At 49.8% G+C, this 25,190-nt stretch overlaps 2 protein-coding genes across 2 annotated transcripts in view; one reads left to right on the top strand and one right to left on the bottom strand.

Moving 5' to 3' along the window:
* Positions 1–164: 164 nt before the first annotated feature.
* On the bottom strand, positions 165–21,787 carry LOC126188790 (circumsporozoite protein-like). The gene is made up of 3 exons (XM_049930404.1): positions 21,257–21,787; positions 576–762; positions 165–289 (listed from the first exon to the last, which is right to left on the bottom strand). The coding sequence occupies exons 1-3, from the start codon at positions 21,785–21,787 to the stop codon at positions 165–167; spliced, it is 843 nt and encodes a 280-aa protein (XP_049786361.1).
* The window catches only part of LOC126188789 (basic proline-rich protein-like), a 39,060-nt gene continuing 35,655 nt past the window's right edge, over positions 21,786–25,190 (top strand). Inside the window, exon 1 of the mRNA XM_049930402.1 lies at positions 21,786–24,132. Within this exon, the coding sequence (XP_049786359.1) occupies positions 21,786–24,132 (2,347 nt within the window). The remainder of the gene's footprint in view (positions 24,133–25,190) is intronic.

The raw sequence follows: 25,190 nt of genomic DNA, 5'->3' as shown, positions 1-25,190 counted from the left end.
ATGGCTCTGTCCATCCTGGGCACCACACTGTCAATCACTGTAGTAAACACCTGTCCATATGTGCAGTCCACAGGCGACTCCACTGGTAGACTTTGTCTCACAGGCTGATCTCCACTACAAACTGTAGCTACGAATAGCGACCCTGGAACTCTACTCTCGAATTGTCACACACCAATGCTGAAAATGAACTGGCCTCCACTTCTCACAACAAGGAAGCCCATCTCATTGTCGGCGGCGCGGAGGTTGCTGATTGGTCCAGAGTTGTGCGTGGCACTGAACTTTTCATCACCTGTGGTGCCAGCTGAAACTGTCTCAGTACGCCAGCTACTGTCGCGTCCGTTGGCGAGGAAATAACACTCCTCCTCTCAGGAACCTCTTCAGGAACATCGTGTAGTGTCGACTGCTGCTGATGGGGGGGGGGGGGGATGCAGCAAGCAATGAGAGAACAGGAGCCGAATCTGAAGCTGGTGCCAAGACCACGCTCGTGCCCCAGCTTTCGCTTGTGACTGCCCCAGAATGAAGTGGAGGGCACACCTCTGCATCTGACAGTGGAGCGCAGTCTTCATAGCGTTCACCTGCAATGGAGTCAGGATGTGGAATGGCAGCGCCTTGGTAGGCTGCAGCGTAGAGTGGACCATCATTGAAGGACGTCTGTTGTCCAGCTGGTGCTGGCTGAGGCAACGGGTGCAGGTCCTCGGGGTCGGGGTGAGGTAGTGGCGACACAGGACCGCAGGTCGCCGGATCGAGTGCAGGCTGCATCATCTGGGGAGGCAATAAATCTGTAAACAAAGACTCAGCAGCAGGATCACACAAATTACAAGAAAGATGGGTCTGCCCAATGATTTTACAATACTACCGTGCTCCCAGGTTTCCGTCTGCCGTACTGTCTGAAAAAAAAATTTGTTGGTTAGTTTTGTATATTGCCCGTGTGAGTGGAGCAGCTGAATCAGTGCCTGGTGACGCCGTCCACGGAGCAACTCCGCTGCTAAGGGCCGTTGTGGGGATGGGATGGGAGTGGTAAATCGAGAGGAAGAGCAGTAAAACTTGTTCCTGTGTGTGGTGGATGCGTAGCTTGTCCATCCGCCTTTTGAAAGTGTACACGAAGTCCTCCGCTTCTCCGTTTGATTGAGGGTGAAAGGGCGCACTGGTGATGTGACGAATATCATTGGTTGCACAAAAATCGTCAAATTCGCCAACACAAATTGATGTCTACTGTCAGTCACTAGCAACTCTGGAAGACCGTCGAAGGAAAATATGGACTGCAAAGACTGGAGTGTGAAACGTGTTGAATTCACGGGCATGACAGGAGGAAACTTGCTATATGTGTCGACGACAATCAGCCAACTAACATTCGAGTCGGGTCCGGAAAAGTCCAAATGAAGGCGCTGCCAAGGTGCTTGATGTTTTGGCCAGTCAAAGAAACGTTGATGAGGGGTTGGTGGTGTTCTGCGCAATTATGGCACTGTCCCACCGTCTGTTCTGTTTGAGCGTCCATGCCGAACTAAGTGCAGGGTCTGCGAGCTGATAGTTTCGCGCGGACCACGCCTCAGTGACCCTGGTGGAGCAAGCTGTGTAACATGTCTCTGGAGAGCCATTGGGATCACCACACGCGATTGTTCTGATTCAGTGCATAGAAAAATAACACCTCATACCACTGACAAGTCATGCTGACATGCAAAGTATCGGCGAATCGCCGGGCTAGTGATTTATTTCACTGAGCAAGACCAACCTGTGCACACGTTGTGCAACAAAATATGACAAGTCCTGGTCCACTTCCACTGACTGGACGATCTTCCAGTGATCTAAGGGGAACTGGCACAGAGCATCCAACTCCTATGCATCGATATTACAACTTGCTGCTTCGATGTTTCAAAGTCTGCATCCGGTTTGGCGGGAAGATGCGAGTGTGTGACTGCATTGGTATGCTTCGATGTGGGTTTGTAAATTGTCTTGTACTGATAATGCAGGGCAATAAGAGCCCACCAGTGCAGTTTGGAATAGGCTTTGCGGGGTTGAAAAGTGACTGCAGTGGCTTGTGGTAAGTGACTAAGTAGAATTTCCTTCCATACAGGTATTGGTAAAATTTGTCACTCCATAAATGATTGCAAGATCCTCCTCCTCTATCTGCGAATAATTGGTCTGAGCCTCGTTGGGAAGTTTGGAGCCAAAAGCTATTGGTCTGTCTGCAGAACCAGTTCTGTTTGAAAGTATCATGCCAGTGCTGAACGACGATGCGTCCATGGCCAACTGTTTTTCCAGGTTCGAAATGGACCAGACAATGATCGCTGAACAAAGCGACTTCCAATTTCTGAAAGGCAATGTCACTTTCGTGGGACTATACCAAAGATACATTCTTGCTCCGAAGACATCATAAGGGCGCCGCGATTTGAGGTGCATGACGAATGAAGCAGATGTAGTAGGTTACCTTCCCCGGTACTGATTGCATTTCGGAGACATTTCTTGGAGATTCGAGGCCACGAATAGTCCGCAGGTGCAATTGCGTTGGATGAAAACTTCGGGAACTGATTCATATGGCCTAAGTACTCAAATTCATTCTGGAAAAAGACACAACTGTCTTTGTTACATTTGAGTCCTGCATCTGACAACACTCTGAATAGGCTACACGAATTACTGAGGTGCTCTTCGGCCGTGCAGCCTGAAACCACAACGTCACACAAGTAAATTTTACATGGAGCCACAGATGCAGTTAAGTGTTCCAGCTGGCGTTGAAAGATCGCTGGTGCAGATGCTCTACCGAAAGGCAAGCGTGTGTATCAATCAAAAACACTTCCTGTGGCGGTTCAGATAGTGGAATCTGCAGGTAGGCATTGCGCAAATCGATTATGGAGAAGTAGCGACCCGCTCCTAATCCGTCCATAACTCATCAGGTCACGGCAGTGGGAGTGGATCAACTACTGTCTGAGGATCCACTGTCCGTGCAGGTCCTCAACATTCACGAAAAGTAGCGGATATGACCACAAACTAGCCGTGATGGGTGCAATGACGCCTTGTTCCTGCCATTATGCAAGTTCCTTTGCAACGTGTTCTCGGAGCGCGTATGGTACCTCGCGAGCCCTGCAAAAGCGGGTCAGTGCATTGTCTCACAACGTCACATGAGCAACAAAATTGGTAGCTTTACCGGACCCTTAAGCAAACAACTTTTTAAATTCGTCACACAACTGAGCAACGCTGGCCCTTGAGTCAAACGGAAGTAACTCCTAGAATATTGTCTACAATACGCAATCCAAACAAATCCAAGCCAAAAATATTAGCACTGTCCTGTCAACGCAGAACCTGGAATGATACCGTCTTCAGCAAATTTTGATAGTCGGCAAGAAAGCTACTATATTCTAATGTAGAATATCGTATCCATTCTAGGCTGTCAGCATAGTTGTTGACTTCTGTAACGTGGGTTTGCGAAGCGGATCGTACATATTGTGATTTAGCAATTACACTCGAGTAACCGTGTCTAACTGAGACTGTACACTTTGGTCAGCATTAACGAGGTCCACACAAAATTTATTGGAGTGGCGTTGCGCTGAAGAAACAACTGGTTCTTTGTATTGCACGTTTTCACTGTTACGTTCTACACTAGCATCACAGCTCAGCTCAGAATAAACAACATTCACTTGAAAGTTCGACTTATTTTGGCGTTTGTTCTGAGCGGAAGTCTTTGTCACCTGCAGACAAACAGTGTAAGGCACAGGTCACATTTGTGAGATCTGAAACAGTGCGGGCAAGATTTCACACCGGTAGATTTCCGGCCAGGTTGCTTGGGTGGCCATCTATGGCATACCCGACTGGGCCGCTGTGTGATGCCTTCGAAGTGGGCTGTTCATGCTGCCTCGCAATGTTATCTCTTGAGGCTTCGCTATAAATGTTGCCTGCTTGAAAACTACCTCACGAATCTTGAAAATCTGCAAAATCTGCTGCAGCGTGACGTCAGGATATTTTAAAATCTGTCCACGGATTTAACTATCTGCCATGTTTTATGTAATAGCGTCACGAATCGTCAAGTCACTATAAAATTTTCCTCATTCCCACTTGAACTGGCACTGCCTTATGAGCCCCTGCATATCTTTCACCTACTGCCTATAGGTTTGACCTGGTTGTTCCTTGAGCCTCCAAAATTTACATGCGGCAGTGTTGTGTATATAGTCCCGCGTAGACAGCGCGTACACAACTTTCCCACTAGAGCGCGCCCCGCTAAGCACAACAGCACAGGCGCAACGCTCGTCCGTCTCCACACTACGAGATGGCGCTGTCTTAGAGACGGACCAAATTCTGCTTCCGCCGATCTGCGTATTAATATTTAACGCAGCCAATGAGATTGTTGCTAACGTAGAACCTTTTCTCCTCGCGGATCACACTCGCACAGTGATACCTGAACGCGCGAGGTATAATAACGAGTGTACAGACCTCCGATTAGTCAGTCTGCATTAGTCTATAGTCAAGTTTCAGTCTGCGCCTGATAAGATTATCATATTCCTGTACATAGCTATGAAGATAGACACTCTGTCAAGTATCAGAGATATGTGAGAATAAGATTAACGTACCAAGATCAAAGGAACTTCAGATTGTCAATTGTAAATAGCATCCAGAATCAAGTTATTATTTTAATAAATGTGTGTGAAAATTAATCAAGTTCTGTTTAAAGTTGGTCACCGTCAATCTGCTACTCTAAGCGTGCAAGTGGCATTTCTATCGTCTGACCTAACGGCAGAAGATAAACACGCCACGATAAGACCACGAGACATATTGCTGACACTCGCCTACCTCGCTAGAGCGACAAGTCAAATAATCTGATGGTGTGTGTAGTGAAGGTCTTACAGTACGCACACCACAGGCAGCCTCCACATTGATCTTATCGTTGTAATATTTGTTCAGTGCTTGAATAGGCTCCTCATAGCTAACTAGTTCTGATGTCATAGTAGGGAATAACTTCGCACAAATGTGGTAAACGGCATCAACGGTGGATAGAAAAGAAGACTGCTTCACAGTAACTTGCATTTCGTGGGCGACCAGGAGCGCTACAAATTGTGGCAAATATTCCGACCAGTTTTCCATTCCTTCTTCAAATTGTCGAAATGTAGGCAGCAGCGAAGCCTGTGCTGCTTGTGGTGGTGCAATTGGTGATGCGGTCTCATTCCGAATCTCATATGCTACCATCTGCATTTGGATGAACCCCTTCATCAGTTCTGTAAGCTGGTTCATTTACTGCATCTCTAACTGAACAAACTCGTTTACATTGGTACGCCTGCCTAATATCATGTAGGACCCCCGTGAGCGTGTATAAGTGCCACAAAACGGTGTGGCGTGGTTCGACTAATGTCTGAAGTGCTGCAGGAGGGAACTGACACTATGAAACCTGCAGGGCCGCCCACAATTCCGTAAAATTACGAGGGAGTGGAGGTCTCTTCTGAACAGCACGTTGCAAGACATCCTAGATATGCTTTCAATGTCTGGAGAGTTTGGTGGCCAGCGGAAGTGTTTAAACTCAGACGAGTGCTCCTGGAGCCACTCTGTAGCAATTCTGTATGTGTGGGGTGTCGCATTGTCCTGTCGAAATTGCCTAAGTCCGTCAGAATGCACAATGGACATGAAAGAATGCCACCCCCCTCCCAGTTGGTGGGAAGATTTGCGTGCCTCAGCGATACAGATAGCCGTATCGTAGGTGCAACCACAATCTATGGGTACCTGTTGAGAGGCCAGACAAACGAGTGGTTCTGGAAGAGGGGCAGCAGCCTTTTCAGTAGCTGCAGGGGCAGCTGACTGATCTGGTATTGTAACGTTAACCAATACGACCTTGTGTGCTGGTACTGCGAACGGCTGAAAGCAAGGGGAAACTGCAGCCGTAATTTTTCCCGAGCGCATGCAGCTTTACTGTACGGTTAAATGATGATGGTGTCCTCTTGTGTAAAATATCCAGGAGGTAAGAGGTAAAATAATCCCCCATCCGGATCTCCGGGCGGGGACTATTCAGGAGGACGTCCTATCAGGAGAAACAAAACTCGCGTTCTGCGGATCGGATCGTGGAATGTCAGCTCTCTTAATCGTGCAGGTAGGTTAGAAAATTTAGAAAGGGAAAAAGATAGATTAAGGATAGATATAGTGGGAATTAGTGAAGTTCAGTAGCAGGAGGAACAAGACTTCTGGTCAGGTGAATACAGGGTCATAAATACAATATCACACAGAGGTAAAGCAGGAGTAGGTTTAATAATGAATAAAAAATAGGAGCCCAGGGAAGCTGCTACAAACAGCATAGTGAACGCATTATTGTAGTCAGGATAGACACGAAGCCCACGCTTCCGCAGTATGACAAGTATATATGCCAACTAGCTCCACAGATGACGAACAGATTGAAGAAATGTTATTGTTGTTGTGGTCTTCAGTCATGAGACTAGTTTGATGCAGCTCTCCATGCTACTCTGTCCTGTGCAAGCTTCTTCATCTCCCAGTACCTACTGCAGCCTACATCCTTCTGAATCTGCTTAGTGTATTCATCTCTTGGTCGACCTCTATGATTTTTACCCTCCACACTGCCCTCCAGTACCAAATTGGTGATCCCTTGATGCCTCAGAACATGTCCTACCGACCGATCCCTTCTTCTAGTCACGTTGTGCCACAAACTCCTCTTCTCCTCAATTCTATTCAATACTTTCTCATTAGTTATGTGATCTATCCATCTAATCTTCAGCATTCTTCTGTAGCACCACAATTTGGAAAGCTTCTATTCTCTTCTTGTCTAAACTATTTATCGTCCATGTTTCACTTCCATACATGGCTACTCTCCATACAAATTGTAACACGTCCGATTATTTTACGTTCCCGCTCGATCAGGATCTGATAGCAGCCCAAATAATTATTAATTAATGTGACCGTGTACCTAATGGGGCTGGCAATCGGAATGGACTACTACGGAGTTGTTACATTCCATTTTGTCCTTCTCAATGCTGTAATAATGAAATGTCTGGTAACAAGGAGAACACCAACACAGCTTCGCTAATCAAAATCTATATTCGTCTCAAAAAACACAAGTAGAAGGAGACAGCCACTGCCTTCGTCATACACTTCTAATTACGGCTAATCTCAGCACAGGCTCCTTCCTTATTCATTATCGTCACACGCCAAATACAATCACTGCAATCCAAATGATGCCGACGCGGTAGACGCGAAATCTCAAATAACGGCTCAGAAGTATCACTGATCACTCTCGTAACTATACTTTATCACTTTCCCGTATTATATTAACACAAAGGGGTTAAACCGCGGCGATGGCCACTCCCTTTGTCGGTGAACCTTGAATTACTGCCACTGCTGGCTTCCGCACAGCTCGGCCCGCCACACGGGAACCTACTGACTCATTCGCTCTCGCAACCCGACACACTATCGATAGTTTGCTCTGTCGACCTGTGCCGAGTGCAAACCTACAGTAAGGGCCTACGGACCCCTTACATACCCGCGCTCGAAAACTTCTTTGAAGCCTCCGGCGTAAAAGAATCGGCAAGGGAATTTGACATTACTACATCTGAACAAAACACATAGTGCAAATTAATTAATGAAATTACAATTCACCAAATAATCCCTCGACTCCGGTAGTGGGCTGCCTCCACAATAATTTCTACAAAAGGTTATTACATCTCATAATCATGGCATTGTCCAAATTACAATTTTTATATCAAACAGCAATAGTCCTCTATAGTCCAATGTTGAATGAAACACACAACTTACAATCAAAAATTATTACCTGAACACATGATATATGAATTACTATACTACAAAATAGTTATTACAGGTTTTATACCCATTCTCAGATAATCGTCGATATGAAATATGCAATTCTAATTATAATACATCATAAAACACGAGGTAAATAAACATTTCTCTTTTTTAAATGTCTGTTTAACAACTAAAATGTTCTAAACATGTATTATCCCACTACATCAAGGAGCTTGAACACTCTCATTTCAGACACTCGACCTAATCGAGTTCCCCTTCCTCATCTGGGTTATTCCTGTTCTCGTGTGAGTAGTACCTTTTTATGTTTTGCACATGTTCCTTACCATGCACTCTCTTCGTCCGTGCATATTCCAACTCCACAGTGTTAGGATGACCAATTTTTATAATCCTGTATGGTCCCTTATAAACGTGGTTGAATTTATGTATTTCAGAGTTTATTTTCTTTGATTTTGCATGAACCTTTACTAGTACCAAGTCTCCCACTCGGTAAGTTATCGGTCTCACTAGCTTGTCATGTCTTTCCTGTTTTTTCCTAGCCTTCTCCTTCATACTTAATTCCACTAGCTCCAATTTCCTTTCCCAGGTCAATGAACTTCCTGGTAGGTAGACTAGCAACTCACGAAAAATACTTTCGAGTTCTTGATTGAGCAATACTTCGCATGGTGCAAACCCTGTAGAATCATGTGGGAGGTGATTCCTGACCTGCTCAAATTCTTCCAGATATTCTTTCCATGAACCATGCTTCCTATGACAGTATGTTCGGCATAAACGGTTCAATTCCTTCATGGTTCGTTCTGCTGGATTAGAAGCTGGCCTATATCTAGAAATGGCAATTTGTTCTATTCTGTGCTCATTTAGCATCTCTGTCCACTCCTTTGACCTAAATTGTGACCCATTATCACTCAAAATTCGCTTAGGAATACACACCTTTTGAAAATAGTCTTTTTCAAAATGGTTAATGATGGCTCTACTAGTGGCTTTCTTCAACGGGTAAAATTTTATGTATTTGGAAACCAGTTCTTCCACTACTAAGATTTGTGTGTAATTCCCTCGTGAGGCAGGAAGTGGCCCAAAAAGATCCACTGCAACTATGTCCTTAATTGCTGTTGGTACAATTGGATGCATATATCCTTTGTGCTGTACTGTAGTCGTTTTAGATTTTTGACAGGTGTCACATGTACTTAGTATCTTGCGTATACGCCTTCCCATGTTGTTGAATGCACAATCTACCTTCAACTTTTCCAGACACTTCTTCGGTCCATAATGCGCATTACCATAGTGCGTATACCAAATTAACTTTCCTACCACATGCTCAGACACACAGAGTTTCCAGTTCTCCTCACTCTCCTTGTTTCTTTTATAAAGTATTCCATTGTGAATATAATAAAATGTGCGAATTCTTTCCTCTCCTGCACACCTGTATTTGTTTTTAATTGTCTTTAATTTCTCATCCTCGTTCTGTTCCCTGCGCACATTCTTTAGGAACTTCCTTATGAATTCTTCATACTGTACTCCCTTCATCAGGTTAATTCTAACTCCTTCTCCTTCTGGCCTGTCCACCAACATTCCTCTCGAGTCTGCTGGTAATCTTGATAAAGCATCAGGTATTATATGTGTTGCCCCTGGTTCATAAATTATCTCGAAGCCATAGTCCTGTAATGCCAGGGCCCATCGCGTTAGTCTGCTATGCCTCAACTTGCTTGTCGTCAGAAATGTAAGAGCCTTATGGTTAGTCACTACTTTCACATGCCTCCCGGCCAAATAATACCGGAAACGCTTAAATCCCCACACAATTGCCAATGCCTCCCTTTCAGTAATCGAGTATTTCCTCTCCCAAGCATTTAAACTTCTGCTACCGAACGCTATCGTTCTTACAGTCTCACCATTTCCGCTCCTCTCCATCTGGTACAGATGTATTCCTAGTCCATAGTCAGAGCTGTCTGCTCCTAAATAAAAATCCTTGGAAAAATCCGGGTGGTACAATATGTCTGCACTATATAGTGCTTCCCTGATATTCTCAAACTCGGTTTGGCACTCTGCACTCCAATGCCACGGCATCCTCGCCTTGGTGAATTCCCTCATATTCGGAGCATTAAGTACAGATCCTTTGACAAATTTTCTATAAAACTCACAAACCCCAAAGAATGCTCGCAACTGCTTCTTACTATGGGGGGCCGGAAAATTTCTAATAGCCTCCATTTTACTACGATCAGGATAGATACCTTCCTCTGATATTATATGGCCCAGGAATTTTATCTTTGATTTGCCAAATTCCGACTTGTCCAGGTTTACAGTTACCCCGCGGTTTCGAAAGCTGCCAAGATTGCATCCAATCTATTTAAATGTTCTTCCCATGATTCGCTTGCTATCAAGAGGTCATCCACGTAGACGGTGACCTTTTTAAGTAACTCCTCACCTAGTACCTTATCCATAGCTCTTATGAATTCAGACACTGACACATTAAGCCCAAATGGCAACACCCTAAATTGATAGCACCTCCCTCCATAAGTAAATGCTGTATACTGGTGGGACTCTGTGGCCAATGGTAGTTGCCAGTAACCAGCAGTTAAGTCGATACTACTAAGCACTTTTGCTCCTCGGAATTTTTGAATCAGTTCTTCTATAGTCTCAGGTTTGTCCCGCTCTGGCTCGATGATTTTATTCACTGTTTGTGCATCCAGAACTATCCTCACCTTTCCATCCTTCTTATCAACAACAAATAGGGGGTTGTTATATTGACTGTTGGCCCTTTCTATAACACCAAGGTCCATCATCCTCTGTATCTCTTCATCTACTGCTTTTCGTTTCGCCTGGGAAATGGAATACTGTTTTATATTGAACGGTTTATGGTTCTTTATCTTTAGCTTACACTCCACCCCTTTCATGATACCTGGCCGTTGAGAAAATACCTTACAACGCCTGTATAATACTGTGGCTAATTTCCTCTTAGTCCCCTCATCTAGGTGTGTCATCTCCTCCAACTTTTTCCTGACCTTATCCTCTTTATATCTATCCTCTCGTGCTAATCCTTCAAGGTATATCAACACTTCTTCTTCCAGTTCCTCTTCCCCGTATCCCATGGTGGGTTCCTCTTCATGACACAAATTTATTCTTCTGAATTCCTCCTCTTCTTCGATTGCACTCCCCTCAGCAAACTTTAACCTCTTCTCTTCTCCCTTTCTTCCTTTGGCCTTGATAGTACCTTCATCGAAACTCACTACTGCATCAACTTCATTCAACCAATCTATCCCTAAAATAACTGATGTGTTCAATCCAGCCACCACCAAAAATGTTGCTTCGTATTCTTCTTCCTCTATCTCGAATGTAATCAACACTTGTTCCTTAATAGGTTTACTCCTTGCACCCAACGCATTCACAATTCTCACTCCACTCACCGGGAAACTAGGTAAGCTATTATTTGTTTTTAGTACTTGTTCATATAACCTCTTGGATATTGCACATGCTTCACTGCCTGTATCTACTAATGCCTCGATATTCAGTCCACATAGTTTGATCCCTATCATGGGTAACATGGGTTCTCTGGGAACCCTACTGCTTTCCTCCAGTAGATCTTCTCTCAGATCTCCACCATTGTCGTGTCTTAGTAGGTTTACTCTGGTCCTTGTAGTTCTCACTCCTGACCGGACCTCATCTGGAGTGCCACTCAGTTTTCCGGTCTCTCCGCCTCTTCTATATGCACTGTGTCATTCATTCGCCTATCCCATCCTCTCTCATGATATCTTGGTCCTTCACTCTTTCTCCAATCATTTCTCCATTGCCGTTCATCACCATGGTTCCTGTACCTATGGCCACCACCTCTTCCTCTATAATTAGACGAATTACCAAAATGATTCCTTGGGTCATTACTTCCCCCTCGGTTTTGATCATTAGCTTGATTGTGTTCCTGTGATCGAACAGACTCCAATTGTTCCAGTATCTCCATCAAGGCCTCCCTATCTTTAATTAGGCTCCCGGATACAGTTTCTTGCATTTTCCGGCTCAATCTTCTTTTTATTGCAGATATCATTACGTCATCGCTCAGGGGTTGTTCCAAGGTCTCGTTCAATTCCCACAAATGTTCGGCAAACTCTCTCAACGTTCCTCTCCATGTACTAAGTGACTTGCGGTGTAGTAGGTCCTCAATTGCTGCACACTGATGACTTTTGGACCAGTATTTCTTCAAGAATTCTCCTTCAAATTGATCAAAACTAGTAGTCCCTTCCTTCTTCCTGACTCCCCAAGTGAAGGCTTCACCTTCCATTCTACCTATTGCAAATTGAATCTTGTCCGAGTCTGTAAGATGTGCTGGTAAAACTCCTTTTAACCATTTCATAAATATCATCGGGTGCAACCCTCCTTTCGGTCTAAATTTCTGCCCTGCACTATTTTGGACGTACCGATTATCACTGCTCATTAAGGTAACGACTTTACCTTCCCCAACGGTTAAAGTGGCACTGCTAATTCGTTTATCAATTTCTTCTGTCTTGCCCTCCAATTGCTGTATTCCCTGCTTTAATTGCCTGACCTCCAATATTACCCTTTTGTTATCCTCTTCTCGTTGCACAGCTATAGCATTTTTCAGATTGACAGCTAGTTGGTTTTGCCTATCTCCTATTCCCTTAACCGCATCATTGCATTGTTTCTGCATCTGCGTCACCTCGGTGATCCTTTCTCCCAATTCGGCTTTAGCTTCTTCAACATCGTCGTCTATCTTTTTTGTCAACTTTCCTTCCATCTTCTCCACGTCTCCCTGGACTTGGTCTATACTCTTCTGTAGCTTACTCTCTCTTTCGTTGATGTCCATCTTCAACTGTTCTTGTAGCTCTTGCATCTCCTTCTTCAGATTATATTCTATCTTCATTTGCGATGTTTTGATCTCTTGTGCTATAGTTTCCTTTAGTGATGCGTCGTACATTTCTCCCCTTTCTCTAGTTTCTTGTAGATCTTCCTTTAATGATGCGGTAGTTTCTTGTAAACCCTTTAGTGATTCTCTTGTTTCTTGTAAACCTTTCTCTAATGATTCGGTAGTTTCTTGTGAATCCTCCTTTAATGATGCGGTAGTTTTCTTTATCAAGTCTACCAACATCAACCATCTATCTGCATCCTCTGAAACTGACCTAGCTCTCGTCGTTTGTTCCGGTATCTCGGGATAACTAGTTGAATGTGCTAATGGGCTATCTAATGACAATCCACAATCACTGATTCCTGAATCATCTCTGTCTTCCTGTTCTATCCCTTTCCTTTCCACTACTGCCTCACAAACCTGCTTATCTTCAGTAGACATGTTTGGCTGATTTTTAATGTATAGGCAAGTAATATAAAATAACCTCTAGTAACCCAAAACACTCCTAATTACCATGAACTAATTAAACAGTACCTGCAGTATTCTCAGTTAATCTCAACTTGATACAATACGCATGAGTACCGAACAGAACAACCCTCAAACCTAATAACTTCAAATATCAATTTTCACATACACAGTTTATGCAAAATGTTTTAAGTAAGATAAATCACACCATTCATAGAATCTATCAATGTAAACTCCCCAAAGACAATGAGCATACCTGTATAATTACCATTTAAACAACACAGTATGCTTAAATAAGTATGGTATATTTCAGAGTATATCTCGCAAACTTTTCAGAAATTACTATAATTGAGCACTTTCCCTAATGTAAAAAACCAGTAAAAAAATTGTTTATTTACTGCAAAGATTGCACACTGCAATTAAATGTTATGCCAACCAGTCGTCTTCACTCACGAACCGACGTTACCACGAGTCGCGATGTTTTGACGTTTGAAATGGGCGTGGCGCTGTACTGCCGCTGGAGCCGCGTGTAGTCGCGTTGCTCGCTGCGGCGGGACGTCGTAGTTCTCAGCCGTCCGCTCTGTGACGCTGCAGGCGGGCGTAGTTTGTAGTCCGGCCGCTAGATGACGGGTCGGCGCTCGGTGTAGTGCGTCTGCGACTAAGCTACTCCTTGGACAGGTAGCTGGGATGACGTGTGAAATCACCTCGCGGATCGAAGCTCTTTGGCGCCGCTGCTACACGGGTCGGCGTGACGTCACTCACCAATTGCGTCGCCACAATATATTGTCGTCTGCATAACAGTTTATGGGTCCACAAGAAGCTGCCCGATTTTCACTACTCAAAAAACAATTTCAGTCATCATGTCATTATTAAACACTCCTGTAAAAGCTTTCGTCACGAATTCTTAGTTCGTTTTGCTTGTATAATGTTCACACGTGTCTTTCTTTGGTGTTCACTTTTCACAGTTTTTCGTGCGGATTTACGCATTTGCACATTATAACACAGTTTATCGACACTATTGTTCTTATCAAATATGGCGAGAAAAAAAGTTTAGTCACAATCGCAAGATGCTATTACTTCGTATTGTTCAATAATGCACTGTTCCTTGTCGCGATTTCAAAGTTTATACTCTGCCTCGATCCAAATTGAAAAAATATTTTCTTGCGTTAAGCAAGATAAAATTACCTATTGTTCTTTACTGTTCGTCCGAAAATTGCACTAGTCCTGTCACGGTCGCCAAGGGTGTAACACGTCCGATTATTTTACGTTCCCGCTCGATCGGGATCTGATAGCAGCCCAAATAATTATTAATTAATGTGACCGTGTACCTAATGGGGCTGGCAATCGGAATGGACTGCTACGGAGTTGTTACATTCCATTTTGTCCTTCTCAATGCTGTAATAATGAAATGTCTGGTAACAAGGAGAACACCAACACAGCTTCGCTAATCAAAATCTATATTCGTCTCAAAAAACACAAGTAGAAGGAGACAGCCACTGCCTTCGTCATACACTTCTAATTACGGCTAATCTCAGCACAGGCTCCTTCCTTATTCATTATCGTCACACGCCAAATACAATCACTGCAATCCAAATGATGCCGGCGCGGTAGACGCGAAATCTCAAATAACGGCTCAGAAGTATCACTGATCACTCTCGTAACTATACTTTATCACTTTCCCGTATTATATTAACACAAAGGGGTTAAACCGCGGCGATGGCCACTCCCTTTGTCGGTGAACCTTGAATTACTGCCACTGCTGGCTTCCGCACAGCTCGGCCCGCCACACGGGAACCTACTGACTCATTCGCTCTCGCAACCCGACACACTATCGATAGTTTGCTCTGTCGACCTGTGCCGAGTGCAAACCTACAGTAAGGGCCTACGGACCCCTTACAAAATACTTTCAGAAACGACTTCCAGATACTTAAATCAATACTCGATGATAACAAATTTCACGTCTTCAGAAACGCTTTCCTTGCCATTGCCAGTCTACATTTTATATCCTCTCTACTTCGACCATCATCAGTTATTTTGCTCCCCAGATAGCAAAACTCCTTTACTACTTTGTCTCATTTCCTGATCTAATTCCCTCAGCATCACCCGATTTAATTCGACTTTATTCCATTACGTATGTTGAGATAAAAGAAATTATTCTGGTAGTGAAGGGAGACGAAAATTTAATAGTCATGGGGGACTGGAATTCTATAGTAGAAAAAGGAAGAGAAGGAAAAGTAGTAGGTGAATATGGACTGGGGGTAAGGAAAAAGAGGAAGACGCCTGGTAGAATTTTGCACAGAGTAAAACTCCTTTACTACTAGCTAACACTTGTTTTAAGAATCATTAAAGAAGGTTGTATACGTGAAAGAGACCTGGAGACACTGGAAGGTTTCAGACAGGTTATATAATGGTAAGACAGAGATTTAGGAACCAGGTTTAGAATTGTAAGCCATTTCCAGGGGCAGATGTGGACTCTCTCCACAATCTATTGACTATGAACTGTAGATCAAAACTAAAGAAACTGAAAAAGGGGGAACTTACAGAGATTGGACCTGGATGAACCGAAAGAACCAGAGGTTGTACAGAGTTTCAGAGAGAGCATTTGGGAACGATTGACAAGAACGGCGGAAAGAAATACAGTAGAAGAAGAAAGGATAGCTTTGAGAGATGGAGTAGTGAAGGTCGCAGAGGATCAAGTAGGTAAAAAGACGAGGGCTAGTATAAATCCTTGGGTAACGCAAGAGATATTGAACTTAATTGATGAAAGGAGAAAACTTAAAAATACACTAAATGACGCAGGCAAAATTGAATACAAATGCCTCAAAAATTAGATCGACAGGAAGTGTAAAATGGCTACATAGGGATGGATAGAGGACAAATAGATACTGCCTACAGAAAAATTAAAGTGACCTTTGGAGAAAAGAGAACCGCTTGTATGAATATCAAGAGCTCAGATGGAAAACCAGTTCTAAGCAAAGAAGGTGGAAGGTGGAAGGAGTATGTAGGAGGTCTATATACGGGCGATGTACTTGAGGGCAATATTATCGTTGGAAGGGGACGTAGATGAAGATGAAATGGGAGATATGATAGTGCGTGAAGAATTTGACAGAGCACTGAAAGACTTAAGCCGAAAAAAGGCCCCACGAATAGACAACATTCCATTAGAGCTACTAATAGCCTGGGGAGAACCAGCCATTACAAAATTCTGCTGGTGAACAAGATCTATGAGACAGGTGAAATACCCTCAGACTTCAAGAAGAATATAATAATGACAGTCTCAAAGAAAGCAGGTGTTGACAGGTGTGAAAATTACCGAACTATCAGTTTAATAAATCAAGACTGCAAAATACTACCTCGAATTCATTACAGACGAATGGAAAAACTGGTAGAAGCTGACCTCGGGGAAGGACAGTTTGGATTGTGTAGAAATGTTAGAACACATAAGGCAAAACTGACCCTACGACTTACGCTAGAAGATAGATTAATGAAAGGCAAAGCTACGGTTCTAGCATTTGTTGACTAAGAGAAACTTTTGACAATGTTGACTGGAATACTCTCCTTCAAACACTGAAGGTGGCAGCGGTCAAACACAGGGAGCGAAAATCTGTTTACAATTTGTTCAGAAACCAGAATCAAGGGGCATGAAAGGGAAGCAGTGGTTGGGAAGGAAGTGAGGCAGGGATGATGTTATTCAGTCTATATATTGGGCAAGCAGTAAAGGAAACGAAAGAAAAATTTGGAGTAGGAATTAAAATCGGTGGAGAAGAAATAAAAATTTTGAGGTTTGCCGATGACGTTGCAATTTTGTCACAGACTGCAAAGGACGTGGAAGAACAGTTGAACAGTGTCTTGAAAGGAGAATATAAGATGAACATCAACAAATGCAAAACGAAGATAATGGAATGTAGTCGAATTAAATCAGGTGATGCTGAGGGTATTAGGTTAGGAAATGAGACTCTTAAAGTAGTAGATGAGTTTTGCTATTTGGGGAGCAAAATAACTGATGATGGTCGTAGTAGAGATGATGTGAAATGTAGACTGCCAATGGCAAGGAACGCGTTTCTGAAGAAGAGAAATTGTTAACATCGAACATAGATTTAAGTGTCAGGAAATATTTTCTGTATGTACTTGTATCGAATATATCCATCTATGGGAGTGAAACGTGGACGATAAATAGTTTAGACAAGAAGAGAACAGACGCTTTTGAAAAGTGGTGCTACAGAACAATGCCGAAGATTAGATGGGTAGATTACGTATCTAATGGGGAGGTACTAAATAGAATTGGGGAAAAGAGGAATTTGTGACACAACTTAACTAGAAGAAAGGATCGGTTGGTAGGGCACGTTCTGAGGCATCAAGGGATCACAAATCTAGTACTGGAGGGCAGCGTGGAGGGTAAAAATCGTAGAGGGAGACCAAGAGATGATTACAGTAAGCAAATTTAGAAGGATGTAGGTTGCATTAGTTTCTTGGAGATGAAGAGGCTTGTACAGGATAGAGTAGTATCGAGAGCTACATCAAACCAGTCTCTGGACTGAAGACCATAACAACAACATGAATGGTTGCAGATGATCGGGCAGGATGCTTACGTACGTATCACCTGTCAGAGTCGTAACTAGAAATATCAGGGTCTCACATCACTAACTGCACACGCCCCACCGCATTACAGAGCCCCCACCTGCTTGAACAGTCCCCTGCTGACATATACCCGTACACGGGCATCCGCTTGATACAATTTGAAACGAGACTCGTCCGAACAGGCAACATATTTCCAGTCATCAACAGTCCAATGTCGATGTTGATGAGCCCAATCGAGGTGTAAAGCTTTGTGTCCTGCAGTCATCAAGGGTACACGAGTGGGCCTTCGGCTTCGAAAGCCCATATCGATGATGTTTCGTTGAATGGTTCGCACTGTGACACTTGTTGATGGTCCAGCATTGAAATCTGTAGCAATCTGCTGAAGGGTTGCACTTCTGTCAAGCTGAACGATTCTCTTCTGCTGTCGTAGGTCCCGTTATTGCGGGATCTTTTTCCGGCCGCAGCGATGTCTGAGACTGGATGTTTTACCGTATTCCTGATATTCACGGTACACTCGTGAAATGGCCGTACGGGAAAATCCCCATTTCATTGCTACCTCTGGGATGCTGTGTCCCATCGCTCGTGCGCCGATTATAACACCACGTTCAGCCTCACTTAAATCTGGCTAACGTTACATTGCAGCAGCAGTATCCAATCTAACAACTGCGCCAGACACTTGTTGTCGTATATAGGCTTTGCTGGCAGCAGAGCCGAATTCTGCCTGTTTACATATCTCTATATTTGAATACGCATGCCTACACCAGTTTTATTGGCGCTTCAGTGCAGATGGAGCGGTGGTGCCGGAGGCATTTACGTTTGTGGCACCGCTGATTGTGAGGCAGACAAATGAGGGGTTTGGAGCGCTGGGTTTGGCATGGTAAATAAATGCTATTGCAGGCACACAAGAAATCCTAAAGCTACCTTGGTAGCACAGATATTAAATAGAGTACCAATCTGTAAGAGAAAATTTGCACATGCCCTAAAAGTTAACGAACAAACAAGCAAGGAATAGCAAAGTGACACAGGAAATGATGCAGCGCAGTGAGTTCGGAATTCTCGTCGCCAGATGATGTGTACGGGTCATCTGGGTAGAACGGCTCGCACACACCGAATTAGGTTTAGGTGTTCTGAGGTAGACGGCGGAACTGTGAGACAGCAAACAAATTACTAAGTCACAAATATGCTGAGTGGAAATTGAATGGGGATCACAGCTGTCAGCTGCATCTGGAGCAGGACATTAACCGGAATAAGCAGCAACGAGCGGAAACATATGCCGGACCGGGATTCGAAGCGGAGATCTCCTACTTATTAGATGGGTTCGGTAACCACTGCGCTATCCGGTAGACAGAGTTATCGCTACTGCACGGACTATCGGCAGGCCTCACGGCCGATCCAACTTCCCACCGAGCGCCACCTATCCTATCTGTTCTTTCGGGCATTTCTGAATGAACAGTCACCACGCATTCATATAGTTCATAAGTCTAGCTGGGCAATGGATCCACCTTCTTCAGTGCGAATGCACAAATACGTCTGGCCTTTTATCAAATAGTTTACCGAAGGAGTTCATCAAGAGACTGAAACCAAACAGTTCAGTTCCACCTAGGCTATATGGACTGCCTAAGATCCACAAGGAAAATGTGCCATTACGTCCAATTGTGAGTAACATTGGGGCAGCCACCTACGACCTAGCAAAATTCTTGGCATCTTTGCTCAAACCAATGATAGGCAAGTGTGCACATCACATAAAGAATTCTGGTGATTTTATCAGTCGACTTCAGTCACTACAACTGCAAAGTAGTGATTTATTGGTCAGTTTTGATGTGGTTTCACTGTTCACAAAGGTACCTCTGGTGGACTCACTACACCTCATTGGCAATATGTTTGGTGCAGACATTACAGCGTTGTTTGAGCACACTCTCTCCTCTACATATTTTATATTTAACAACGAATTTTACGAACAATCTGATGGTGTCGCCATGGGGAGTCCTTTGTCTCCCCTGGTGGCCAATCTTTTTATGGAGGATTTTGAGGAGAGAGCACTCAACTCTGCCACTTTTAAACAGACAGTATTTTGGCGGTACGTTGACGACACTTTTATAGTGTGGCCTCATGGTCTGGACCGTCTCCAAGAATTTTTACGTCACATGAACTCCATACATGAAAAGATAAAATTTACCATGGAGATAGAGAGAGATGGTTGTCTGCCATTTTTAGACGTCTTGGTGCGACGGAAGAGTGATGGCACACTTGGTTACTTGGTGTACAGAAGGCCCACTCATACAGACCTGTATCTACAAGCTACTAGTTGCCACCATCCAGCACAAACAATGGGCGTTTCAAAACCTCGGTCCACCGTGCCCATACTATCTCTGACGCCGACAGTCTTCAAGCGGAACTGAAACACCTGCAAAAAGTATTTTTGAAGAATGGCTTTTCACCTAGGCAAGTGAACAGAGTGATGAAGACCTACAAACGACGGAACATGGAAGAGGAAGAGGCCTTCAGGTCGACTGTTTATCTACCATTTATTAGGAATATTTCTTCACAGATAGGCAGAATATTGAGAAAGTATCAAGTGAGAGTCATCTTTCGCCCTCCTTCCAAAATTTCATCACTGGTGGGATCTGTTAAAGACGACCTGGGCCTGCGTAAACCAGGTGTTTACAAAATTCCATGTGAATGCGGCAAATCATATATAGGGCAAACAACACGAACTGTGCAGGAACGCATTGTGGAACACCAACGGCATACTCGCCTTCTCCAACCCACCAAGTCTGCAATCGCCGAACATTGTACTTCCACAGACCATTCCGTGAATTACGACGACACAAAAATTTTGGTCCATACATCAAACTTTTGAAGCTCGATTATCAATGAATCTGTGGAAATAAGATTGTCTGACAACGAGACTCTCATCAATCGAGATAGCGGTTATCAGCTGAACTCTGCTTGGAATCCTATTATAGAGAAACTCCGTAGTCGACGTAGTTATCTGCACAAAGATGGAAATCGACCTCACACCGATACGCCAGGCTTTCGCAGTGGAGGGCGCGAGGCGCAGCGCACGGAGCCGTTATGAACACGCGCGCTGAGCAGCGCATACGCAATGTCACCCCAGAAGGCTTTAAATAGCGGAGCTCAGCGCGTACTCGCCATCCGATGGTTGGATTCCCTCACTTCTTCATTGAAGAGTTTCACTGCCTGGGCTACTCTCAGGGTGCACCTTCGACGTGGAAGATCCCCACCGTTTTCTTGCCTTGCCGTCTGTTCGCCATCACTGTTGCACGCTGTAGCCGCCGCCTGGTTGCCGCCTGCCGGTCCTCGCCGTCGCCGCCTGCCGGTGCTTGCCGCCGCCGCCTGGTCGCCGCCTGCCGGTCCTCGCCGCCGCCGCCTGCCGGTGCTCGCCGCCGCCGCCTGGTCGCCGCCTGCCGGTCCTCGCCGCCGCCGCCTGCTGGTGCTCGCCGCCCCCGCCTGGTCGCCCCATGCCGGCCCTCGCCGTCGCCGCCTGCCGGTGCTCGCCGCCGCCGCCTGGTCGCCGCCTGCCGGTGCTCGCCGCCGCCGCCTGGTCGCCGCCTGCCGGTCCTCGCCGTCGCCGCCTGCCGGTGCTTGCCGCCGCCGCCTGGTCGCCGCCTGCCGGTCCTCGCCGCCGCCGCCTGCCGGTGCTCGCCGCCGCCGCCTGGTCGCCGCCTGCCGGTCCTCGCCGCCGCCGCCTGCCGGTGCTCGCCGCCCCCGCCTGGTCGCCCCATGCCGGCCCTCGCCGTCGCCGCCTGCCGGTGCTCGCCGCCGCCGCCTGGTCGCCGCCTGCCGGTGCTCGCCGCCGCCGCCTGCCGGTGCTCGCCGCCGCCGCCTGGTCGCCGCCTGCCGGTCCTCGCCGCCGTTTGGTCGCCGCTTGCCGGTGCTCGCCATTGCCGCCTGGTCGCCGCCTGCCGGCCCTCGCCGTCGCCGCCTGCCGGTGCTCGCCGCCGCCGCCTGGTCGCCGCCTGCCGGTGTTCGCCGCCGCCGCCTGCCGGTGCTCGCCGCCGCCGCCTGGTCGCCGCCTGCCGGTCCTCGCCGCCGTTTGGTCGCCGCCTGCCGGTGCTCGCCATTGCCGCCTGGTCGCCGCCTGCCGGTCCTCGCCGTCGCCGCCTGTCGGTGCTCGCCGCCCCCGCCTGGTCGCCCCATGCCGGCCCTCGCCGTCGCCGCCTGCCGGTGCTCGCCGCCGCCGCCTGGTCGCCGCCTGCCGGTGCTCGCCGCCGCCGCCTGGTCGCCGCCTGCCGGTCCTCGCCGTCGCCGCCTGCCGGGCTCGCCGCCGCCGCCTGGTCGCCGCCTGCCGGTCCTCGCCGTCGCCGCCTGCCGGTGCTCGCCGCCGCCGCCTGGTCGCCGCCTTCCGGTGCTCGCCGCCGCCGCCTGGTCGCCGCCTGCCGGTCCTCGCCGCCGCCGCCTGCCGGTGCTCGCCGCCGCCGCCTGGTCGCCGCCTGCCGGTCCTCGCCGCCGTTTGGTCGCCGCCTGCCGGTGCTCGCCATTGCCGCCTGGTCGCCGCCTGCCGGTCCTCGCCGTCGCCGCCTGCCGGTGCTCGCCGCCGCTGCCTGGTCGCCGCCTGCCGGTGCTCGCCGCCGCCGCCTGGTCGCCGCCTGCCGGTGCTCGCCGCCGCCGCCTGGTCGCCGCCTGCTGGTCCTCGCCGTCGCCGCCTGCCGGTGCTCGCCGCCGCCGCCTGGTCGCCGCCTGCCGGTCCTCGCCGCCATTTGGTCGCCGCCTGCCGGTGCTTGCCGCCGCCGCCTGGTCGCCGCCTGCATCCTCGCCGTCGCGGCCTGCCGGTGCTCGCCCTTGCCGCCTGGTCGCCGCCTGCCGGTCCTCGCCGTCGCCGCCTGCCGGTGCTCGCCACCGCCGCCTGGTTGCCGCCTGCCGGTCCTCGCCGCCGTTTGGTCGCCGCCTGCCGCTCCTCGCCGTCGCCGCCTGCCGGTGCTCGCCGCCGCCACCTGGTCGCCGCCTGCCGGTGCTCGCCGCCGCCGCCTGGTCGCCGCCTGCCGGTCCTCGCCGTCGCCGCCTGCCGGTGCTCGCCGCCGCCGCCTGGTCGCCGCCTGCCGGTGCTCGCCGCCGCCGCCTGGTCGCCGCCTGCTGGTCCTCGCCGTCGCCGCCTGCCGGTGCTCGCCGCCGCTGCCTGGTCGCCGCCTGCCGGTGCTCGCCGCCGCCGCCTGGTCGCCGCCTGCCGGTCCTCGCCGCCGCCGCCTGCCGGTGCTCGCCGCCGCCGCCTGGTCGCCGCCTGCCGGTCCTCGCCGCCGTTTGGTCGCCGCCTGCCGGTGCTCGCCATTGCCGCCTGGTCGCCGCCTGCCGGTCCTCGCCGTCGCCGCCTGCCGGTGCTCGCCACCGCCGCCTGGTCGCTGCCTGCCGGTCCTCGCCGCCGTTTGGTAGCCGCCTGCCGGTCCTCGCCGTCGCCGCCTGCCGGTGCTCGCCGCCGCCGCCTGGTCGCCGCCTGCCGGTGCTCGCCGCCGCCGCCTGGTCGCTGCCTGCCGGTCCTCGCCGTCGCCGCCTGCCGGTGCTCGCCGCCGCCGCCTGGTCGCCGCCTGCCGGTGCTCACCGCCGCCGCCTGGTCGCCGCCTGCCGGTGCTCGCCCCCGCCGCCTGGTCGCCGCCTGCCGGTCCTCGCCGTCGCCGCCTGCCGGTCCTCGCCGCCGTTTGGTCGCCGCCTGCCGGTGCTTGCCGCCGCCGCCTGGTCGCCGCCTGCCGGTCCTCGCCACCGCCGCCTGCCGGTGCTCGCCGCCGCCGCCTGGTCGCCGCCTGCCGGTCCTCGCCGCCGTTTGGTCGCCGCCTGCCGGTGCTCGCCATTGCTGCCTGGTCGCCGCCTGCCGGTCCTCGCCGTCGCCGCCTGCCGCTGCTCGCCACCGCCGCCTGGTCGCCGCCTGCCGGTCCTCGCCGCCGTTTGGTCGCCGCCTGCCGGTCCTCGCCGTCGCCGCCTGCCGGTGCTCGCCGCCGCCGCCTGGTCGCCGCCTGCCGGTGCTCGCCGCCGCCGCCTGGTCGCCGCCTGCCGGTCCTCGCCGTCGCCGCCTGCCGGTGCTCGCCACCGCCGCCTGGTCGCCGCCTGCCGGTCCTCGTCGTCGCCGCCTGCCAGTGCTCGCCGCCGCCGCCTGGTCGCCGCCTGCCGGTCCTCGCCGTCGCCGCCTGGTCGCCACCTGCCGGTCCTCGCCGCCGTTTGGTCGCCGCCTGCCGGTGCTCGCCGTCGCCGCCTGGTCGCCGCCTGCCGGTCCTCGCCGTCGCCGCCTGGTCGCTGCCTGCCGGTCCTCGCCGCCGTTTGGTCGCCGCCTGCCGGTGCTCGCCGTCGCCGCCTGGTCGCCGCCTGCCGGTCCTCGCCGTCGCCGCCTGCCGGTGCTCGCCGCCGCCGCCTGGTCGCCGCCTGCCGGTCCTCGCCGCCGCCGCCTGCCGGTGCTCGCCGCCGCCGCCTGGTCGCCGCCTGCCGGTCCTCGCCGTCGCCGCCTGCCGGTGCTCGCCGCCGCCGCCTGGTCGCCGCCTGCCGGTCCTCGCCGTCGCCGCCTGGTCGCCGCCTGCCGGTCCTCACCGCCGTTTGGTCGCCGCCTGCCGGTGCTCGCCGCCGCCGCCTGGTCGCCACCTGCCGGTCCTCGCCGTCGCCGCCTGCCGGTGCTCGCCGCCTGCCGGTGCTCGCCGCCTGCCGGTGCTCGCCGCCTGCCGGTGCTCGCCGCCGCCTGCCGCTGCCGCCTGGTGTCCGTCCGTCTGTTCGCTGCCGTTCGTCTGCAATGAGTACTCCCACCTCTACCGTCATCTACACCTCCCCCTCCCCCTCTCCCACAGTCACTTCCTGGAGTGCCGCCCCTGGCCTCCCTCCTTTCACCTCCCCTTCCCTTCCCCCACTTACCCATGCCCCTATCTCCTCCCCTGCTGTATACCCGCACCTCTACACCCTTCCTCCATCCTCTACATCCTCAACAGCTCCCACTCCTACCCCTGCCCTCACGTACGCCTCTGTTGCCGCCTCTGCTGCCGCCCCTCAGGTGGTTGGCTTCCCGTCTCTAGCCGACCCCGTCGCTTCGTCTTCTGCGTCTCCTGCACGCATCATGTCGCGCCGAGCCACCATCGCCACCACTGAACCAGCTGCTTCTCCCGGTGCCTCCACTACGCCACTGGGATCTGCCACCCGCCACCTCCCTCTCCTCCCCGTCCCTCTCCCCTCCTCCCAGCCTCCTGTCTCCAAAAAACCCCAAAAGCGCGTCCTTCCCGACTCTGCTCCCGCCACTTCCCACAAAAAATCAACACCACCTCCCCCTCCCCCTGCCGTCACCATGGACACCACCCCTCCTCCTGCCAACCATCCCTTGGCCCCCACCCTCCACACCTTTGTCCTGTCAACTTCCGATCCTAAGTTCCTCGATGCTCGTACCCTCACCAAGGAAATACGAAAGTACTTGCCTGGTGCTCCCATCTCCCAACTCATTCCCCGCAGGGACTCAGTCCTTATCAAGTCCCCGTCCCCATCCTTTCACACAGACCTCCTGCAAAAACTTCCACGAGTTATATTTGGCCCCCACGCCTCTCTGACACCCTTCCTTTCCGCTTCCACTCCTCGTCAGCCCCAGCCT

This window comes from Schistocerca cancellata, chromosome 5, assembly GCF_023864275.1.
Source record: "Schistocerca cancellata isolate TAMUIC-IGC-003103 chromosome 5, iqSchCanc2.1, whole genome shotgun sequence".
Lineage (NCBI taxonomy): Eukaryota > Metazoa > Arthropoda > Insecta > Orthoptera > Acrididae > Schistocerca > Schistocerca cancellata.
Note: the sequence above shows the minus strand (reverse complement) of the source record. Positions and strands in the feature narration are given on the sequence as shown.

Excerpts from the sequence above, each read along its gene's own strand:
- LOC126188790 (XM_049930404.1), bottom strand. The coding sequence starts at position 21,787 with ATGGGGCGACCAGGCGGGGGCGGCGAGCACCGACAGGCGGCGACGGCG. Across the intron at positions 763-21,256 it reads GCGGCGGCGAGGACCGGCAG|ATGATGCAGCCTGCACTCGA; the intron begins GCGGCGACCAGG and ends TTGCCTCCCCAG. Across the intron at positions 290-575 it reads ACATCCTGACTCCATTGCAG|GTGATGAAAAGTTCAGTGCC; the intron begins GTGAACGCTATG and ends CTGGCACCACAG.